At 61.2% G+C, this 6575-nt stretch overlaps 1 protein-coding gene across 1 annotated transcript; it reads right to left on the bottom strand.

Annotated features, from left to right (window-relative positions):
* Window positions 1-3046: 3046 nt before the first annotated feature.
* Window positions 3047-6358, bottom strand: ACTB (actin beta). The gene is made up of 6 exons (XM_090288653.1): window positions 6273-6358; window positions 5429-5557; window positions 5055-5294; window positions 4174-4612; window positions 3907-4088; window positions 3047-3787 (listed from the first exon to the last, which is right to left on the bottom strand). Exons 2-6 carry the CDS (start codon window positions 5549-5551, stop codon window positions 3644-3646), a joined length of 1128 nt encoding a protein of 375 aa, XP_090144779.1. The 5' UTR covers window positions 5552-5557; window positions 6273-6358; the 3' UTR covers window positions 3047-3643.
* Between the last annotated feature and the right edge of the window lie 217 nt (window positions 6359-6575).

The raw sequence follows: 6575 nt of genomic DNA, 5'->3' as shown, positions 1-6575 counted from the left end.
AAAGAGCCACACGTGGCTAGGCCCCCGCGGGACAGTGAAGCGAAAGTGACGCTCCATGAAGGCAGGCACAATGTCCCCATGTTACTGCCGTACCCTATAGCGCTGTCTGCTCAGACTACGAGCTGGATGATGGATGAGTGAGTGAAGGGCGGCACCAGCCCCTGGCAGGGGTGTCTGAGTGATTCCAGCGTCCGTGTCCCTTGGGTGACTCCGGGCCGGAAGACGTGTTCAGATCCCGGCCTTCAGATCTATCCTAAGCCTCCCCCACAAGGAACATGACTGCCCTGTAGCACTGTGACCGTGAGCACCCTCCCCGCGTCCTCACCACTCGGTGCCTGGATGGAGGGACGGGTCTCGGGGTCGAAGCCCCTGCACTAGCCTGGACGCCCCTCCTCTCAGACAGGCTTATTGGGGGGCCCCTCTGTCCAGGCAGGGCTGCGCTGAAGTGGAGAGATATTCCCGCGAGAAAGGTCCCAACTCATGAAAAAGGTGACCCTCAGGCAGTCAGAGCTGCCTCATGGGGGAGCCAGCGACCTGAGAAAGCGAGGAGCTCCTATCCCAGGGCCGGGGAAGCCGGAGAGGAGTTAGACTCCACGCCGCTGTAAAAGGGAACCGTCGTGTGTGTCTGGGCTGGACGGGTGGGCTGTCCAGGGAGGCAATGAAGCAGGCAGTGACCCGATCGCGCTGCCTAGGCTTTAGGGTCAGACCCCAGCTTCCTCACTTACAATTTGAGTAACCCGGGGTCACCGCCCCACGTCCTCTCTGAGCCTCGTTTCCCTAACCTGTAAACGTGTGCTAAGAGGAAGGCGGGAGGCAGAATGGCACCCTCTCTCTTAGCCTGGCCTGGGTGATGCTGGCTGGGCCTTTGCTCCAAGCCAGAGACACCAGGGTGGTCAGCCCGCCTGCAGGCCCTGGAGGGAAGGAACAGGGCGTAAAGGACTGGCCAAGTCAAATGTGTGTCTCAGCTGCACTTCCGGAGCCTTTCAGAGGGCAAGAGTGATGGAGCACCTGCTCAAAACCACCCCTGCCCCCAGTTGTTCCTGTCGTTCCCATCTCTCAGGTGTGCACATGGACGGTGATGTGACTTCCCGAGGCCGCTAGCCCCAGCCACCCTCCCGTTCCTCCCGAGGCCTCTGTCTGAGACAAGCTTGCCCAGACCTCCACCTGCCCAGGTGACTGTTCAGCCTCCTGGGCCAACTCGGGCACTGTGGCCACAGGAAGCCCTGTGGGGAAGCCCCCTGCTCCGGAGTGATACTCCTCGCTCCTCAGTCACCTGGGCTTGTGATCTTTTACTACCTTTTCTGTTGTTCAGAAAAAGCAACATGATGATCGATTTCTTTATCTGTATTTCTTAATTTTCCCCCGTTTTATTGATGAATGTCTACACACGTGACCCTGTCAACCGACAGGATGACTGTCTCCGCATCACCAGGAGCTGTCTTCTTTCTCCCACACAGCTGCTGGACTCGTCGTTATCACAGCTAATTGTATTTCCATGCATTTGCCTACACATTTATTATGTCTCTCCCATCGAACTGGGCATCTCCCCAGGGCAGGAAACACGTCTGGTTTCTCCTCCCCGGCACCTCCGTCCACGGCACCATGTGTGGCTCAAATAGTGGTTGAAGGAAGGAAAGAGGGAGCCGAGGGGGTCTTTTTTCCCAGACTGTCAGCTCTGGCAGGGCAGGGCCTGTGTCTGTCCAGGCCATCCTAGTGGCCCCAGGCCCAGCAAGCGCGGCCTAGATGAGGAAAGGCCTGTGGAATGAGTAGGTGGCGCACACTGGAGCCCTGCCTCTCAGCTCCCAGAGCCCAGGGCGCACCACCACCCCTCATTGGTCCCAAGAGCTGGAACCAGCCGAGGAGGGACTTCCTTCCACAGGCCGTTTCCCAGGCCTCTAGGACTGCAAGGGGTGGGAGCAGAGCCACACAAGTTCCTGAGTACTCTGCCCCCACCCCCTACCCTCTTTGGGCCATCGCTGCAGCTCACGGGTACCTGCTGCGGTGTTTTGGGAACTAGACTGGGGAAACCTGCCCAGGTGAGCTAGGAGGCGTTTCCTAGTTTGGTTTTGGAAGCCATCACGAGGTCTTAAATCTCCATCACCTTGCACGAATAGTAAAATAACTATCTGAATAGGCAATGTCCACTCCTCCTCTGCACGATGACCCTTCCCAGGGCCACAGGCCCCTCCAAAGGAGCTTTGAGGGGAGAGGCTCCCCTCCAGCCTTAAATCGGGACTTACAGGAATCCAATTGTGCCACTCCCCTCTGGAGAAATGGGGGCAAAATCTCGTGAGGCAGGGTGGGGGGGACCTCACCCTTTCCCTCCCTCACTCTCTACTGGCGTCAGCATTAACTGCTGGCAGAGAAGGGTGCAGGCCAGGCTTGGCTTTCTTCAAGAGCAGCTGACTGACCAGTGCCGCAGGGAAACCCACCGGGAGCCTGGCTGCTGCTCCTGAACCAGGCCCAAGTGTGCACAAGGAGACACCCAATCTCCAGCCCCAGGACAGAATCCCGACACCCACAAAGCCTTCCCTGCCCAACCCGACTTTCTCACCCCCAGTCCTGGACACAGGATGCTTCCTGTCCTACAGAATCCCAAGTCCCCCCTTCAGCTGTGCAGAAAAGGCCACTCCACAGGAGCTGGTAGGAGTTGTGGCCGGCCTCGCCCTCTGCCTCACAGCTTGCAGTGTGGCCCCGGAGCTGCCACTGCCCCCCTTTCAGACAGGGCCACCTGAGGAAACCCTTGCAGTGGTACAAAGGCATCCATCCACCCCCGAGTCCCGTGGGCCCTGAGCCCCACTCCCCACCCCCGCTTGGGGCCATCTGCACATCAGGGGTGCTTGGGGGGCAGGGAGAAAGGCCAGCCCAGGGAACTCCTTCCACAGGTCCAGAGGCCAGGATCCTCACACCTGAACCCTCACCCCGACTGCTCCATGGAAGTGTTAAAGAGTACCCCAAACCCCAGCGGGAGGTAGTAATGGCCTGCTCCCACCCTTCTTCCGAACCCCACCCTGTTGCCCAAACCCATCCAAACCACAGCAGCAGGTTTCTTTAAGGTGTGCACTTTATTGAACTGGTCTTAAGTCAGTGTACAGGTAAGCCCTGGCTGCCTCCACCCCTCAGCCCACTCCCAGGGGCACCAAAAAGCCTTCATACATCTCAAGTTGGGGACAAAAAGGGGGGCCACGATGGCTGGCCATTCAAAATAAAACAAAAAACAAGTATTAAGGCGAAGATTTAAAAATTTGGATTACATAATTTACACAAAAGCAATGCTGTTATCACCCTCCCCATGAGGACTGGCCCTTCTTAGGGAGAAATGGGTGGCTCTGGGGCAGGCAGGGGACTTCCTGTAACAATGCATCTCACGATATTTGGAATGACTATTAAAAAAATGAACAATGTACAATCAAAGTCCTCGGCCACATTGCAAAACTTTGGGGATGCTCACTCCAACAGACTGCTGTCACCTTCACCGTTCCAGTTTTTAGATCCTGAGTCAAGCGCCAAAAAAATTTTCAAAAAACAAAAAAAAAAATAAACAAAAAAAAAAAAACAAATAAAGCCATGCCAATCTCATCTCGTTTTCTGCGCAAGTTAGGTTTTCTCAAGAAAGGGTGTAACCAACTAAGTAACAGTCCGCCTAGAAGCATTTGCGGTGGACGATGGAGGGGCCGGACTCGTCGTACTCCTGCTTGCTGATCCACATCTGCTGGAAGGTGGACAGGGAGGCCAGGATGGAGCCGCCGATCCACACGGAGTACTTGCGCTCAGGGGGCGCAATGATCTGAGGAGAGAGCGCAACAGTGTAAGGACCCTGGGTGGCACCTCAAAGGCCCATCCCACCAAGACCAGCCGGCCTAGCGTTCCATGCAGCCAGCCAGCTCAGGCCAGGCGGACACTCACCTTGATCTTCATCGTGCTGGGCGCCAGGGCCGTGATCTCCTTCTGCATCCTGTCGGCGATGCCGGGGTACATGGTGGTCCCACCAGACAGCACTGTGTTGGCATAGAGGTCCTTACGGATGTCGACGTCACACTTCATGATGGAGTTGAAGGTAGTTTCGTGGATGCCACAGGATTCCATGCCTGGAGGGAACGAAGGCCACACTCAGCTTTCCAGTGAGGCCACAACGGTGACCCTGGTGTGGGGCGGGAAGGAGGCCTGACTCACCCAGGAAGGAGGGCTGGAAGAGGGCCTCAGGGCAGCGGAACCGCTCGTTCCCAATGGTGATGACCTGGCCATCGGGCAGCTCGTAGCTCTTCTCCAGGGAAGAGGAGGACGCGGCGGTGGCCATCTCCTGCTCGAAGTCCAGGGCCACGTAGCACAGCTTCTCCTTGATGTCACGCACGATTTCCCGCTCAGCCGTGGTGGTGAAGCTGTAGCCGCGCTCCGTGAGGATCTTCATGAGGTAGTCTGTCAGGTCCCGGCCAGCCAGGTCCAGACGCAGGATGGCGTGGGGGAGGGCGTACCCCTCGTAGATGGGCACAGTGTGGGTCACCCCGTCACCGGAGTCCATCACGATGCCAGTGGTGCGGCCAGAGGCGTACAGAGACAGCACAGCCTGGATGGCCACGTACATGGCGGGCGTATTGAAGGTCTCGAACATGATCTGCAGGGACAAACAGGCTACGTCACACTCAGGACGCCACCAGGGGTAGGCAGCCAGGCCAGACTAGGGACATGCAGAGTGCAAGGAAGACAGCCAAGTGTGCCAGGGACCCTGGGAAGGGGAGTCACGTCACACCTGCTGTGCACCTACGGGATACACACTCCAAGGCCACCTCACACCAGCCTCCCTGGCTGGGCCACACACCCCGGTGTTAGTACCTACACCCACAGCACTCGCACTTAATAACACCTAGTCGGAGGAGCAAACACAAGAAAAGGGTCCGTCTGGGGAAAAGCAAAGAGAACCTGCAGAGCTCCAAAGGAGGGTCAGGTCAGAGGAGAAAGTCCTAGAGAACGGCAGAAGAAAGAACCAGTGAGCAAGGGCGGGCGCCGACGGCCGCCAGGACGCGCGGCCTGCCCGGGAGCGCGCGTACGCTGCTGACCTGGGTCATCTTCTCCCGGTTGGCCTTGGGGTTCAGGGGCGCCTCGGTGAGCAGGACGGGGTGCTCCTCGGGGGCCACGCGCAGCTCGTTGTAGAAGGTGTGGTGCCAGATCTTCTCCATGTCGTCCCAGTTGGTGACAATGCCGTGCTCGATGGGGTACTTCAGGGTCAGGATGCCGCGCTTGCTCTGGGCCTCGTCGCCCACGTACGAGTCCTTCTGGCCCATGCCCACCATCACGCCCTGCAGACGGAGCGGCACGGGCACTCAGCGCGCGAACGGGGCCAACCGCCCATAAGCCCAAGGCCGCGCCCCGCGCCTGCTCCAAGGAGGGACCCCGCCCGCCCACCCGGCCAGACCCGAGGCAGGCCCCCTACCTGGTGCCGGGGGCGCCCCACGATGGAAGGAAAGACGGCCCTGGGGGCGTCGTCACCCGCGAAGCCAGCCTTGCACATGCCGGAGCCGTTGTCGACCACGAGCGCAGCGATATCATCGTCCATGGCGAGCTGGGGGGGGAGCGGGGCCGTGAGCCCAGGTCGGGTGGGGCCGCCCCCGCCCTTCCCACTTCCGGCGCGCCACGCCTTCTGGCCGCCAGGGGGCGCCGACGCGCGCCCGGACCGGGGACAAAGAAAGCCAAGCCGGCCGCGTTATTACCATAAAAGGCAAACGCTGGCTAGAGGCGGCCCCGCGGCGCGCGGCAGGAAGCCAGGCCCTCGGCCCCTCCCCAGTCCTGTTCAAACAGCGCCGGCCCGCCGCGCGGAGGCCACGCCCACAGGAGCCGGCAGCGCGGCTGAGTTCGCGCAGGCGCTCCCGCGCCCTGGCGACCCCACCCCTTCCGGCGGGCCTCCCCACCCTCGCCCCGGCCCCGGCTCCCGGGCCGAGCGCGCACGCGCAGACGCACGAGCACGCGCAGTCATGTTCCCAGCCCCCACCCGGCCCGGTGGGGCCCCCACCGCGCCCACCCACCCGGCCGCCCAGCGGAGCCAACTGCCCGCGCCAGCAGAGGCCCGCGACCGCCCTGGGGGGTCGGCAGCACCAGGGGACGGCGCCTCGAGCGCAGCGCAGTGCAGCCCGGCCCCGGGGAACAAGGGCATAAAGCCCCATAAGCCCCACTCCCTGCGCCCAGGCGCTGTCCACCGGGCAGGAGCGAGGGGCGCCGCCGGCCCGAGGGAGGCGAGGGCCCGGCGCCGCCCTGCGCGCCCGGCCGGCCCGGGGCCTTACCTGGAGGTGGAGTGGACCGGCGACAGCGGAAGAGCGGCGAAGGGAAGAGGCCTGTGCTGGCGGGTGGACGAAGTCTCGACAGTGGCTGCGCGTCGCGCCGCCGGGGTTTTATAGGGCGGCGCCGTGGCCGCTCGAGCCATAAAAGGCAACTTTCGGAACGGCGGGCGCTGATTGGCCGCGCGCCGCTCACTCACCGGCCTCGCCGCACAGTGCAGCATTTTTTCACCCCCTCTCCCCTCCTTTTGGGGAAAAAAAAAGTGAGCGACGGCCTGGGAGAGAGCGAGAGCGAGATTGAGGAAGAGG

The sequence above is a fragment of the Furipterus horrens genome, unplaced genomic scaffold (assembly GCF_987537825.1).
Source record: "Furipterus horrens unplaced genomic scaffold, mFurHor1.1.pri manual_scaffold_10, whole genome shotgun sequence".
In the NCBI taxonomy this organism is placed as follows: domain Eukaryota; kingdom Metazoa; phylum Chordata; class Mammalia; order Chiroptera; family Furipteridae; genus Furipterus; species Furipterus horrens.
This window is presented reverse-complemented; position numbering and strand designations above follow the sequence as displayed.

Bases quoted from the DNA above. Each gene is read 5' to 3' on its own strand.
- ACTB (XM_090288653.1), bottom strand. From the start codon at position 5,551: ATGGACGATGATATCGCTGCGCTCGTGGTCGACAACGGCTCCGGCATG. The intron at 4,089-4,173 runs GTGAGTCAGGCC...CGTTCCCTCCAG, and splicing joins CTTCCAGCCCTCCTTCCTGG to GCATGGAATCCTGTGGCATC. The intron at 3,788-3,906 runs GTGAGTGTCCGC...CTCTCTCCTCAG, and splicing joins CCAGCACGATGAAGATCAAG to ATCATTGCGCCCCCTGAGCG.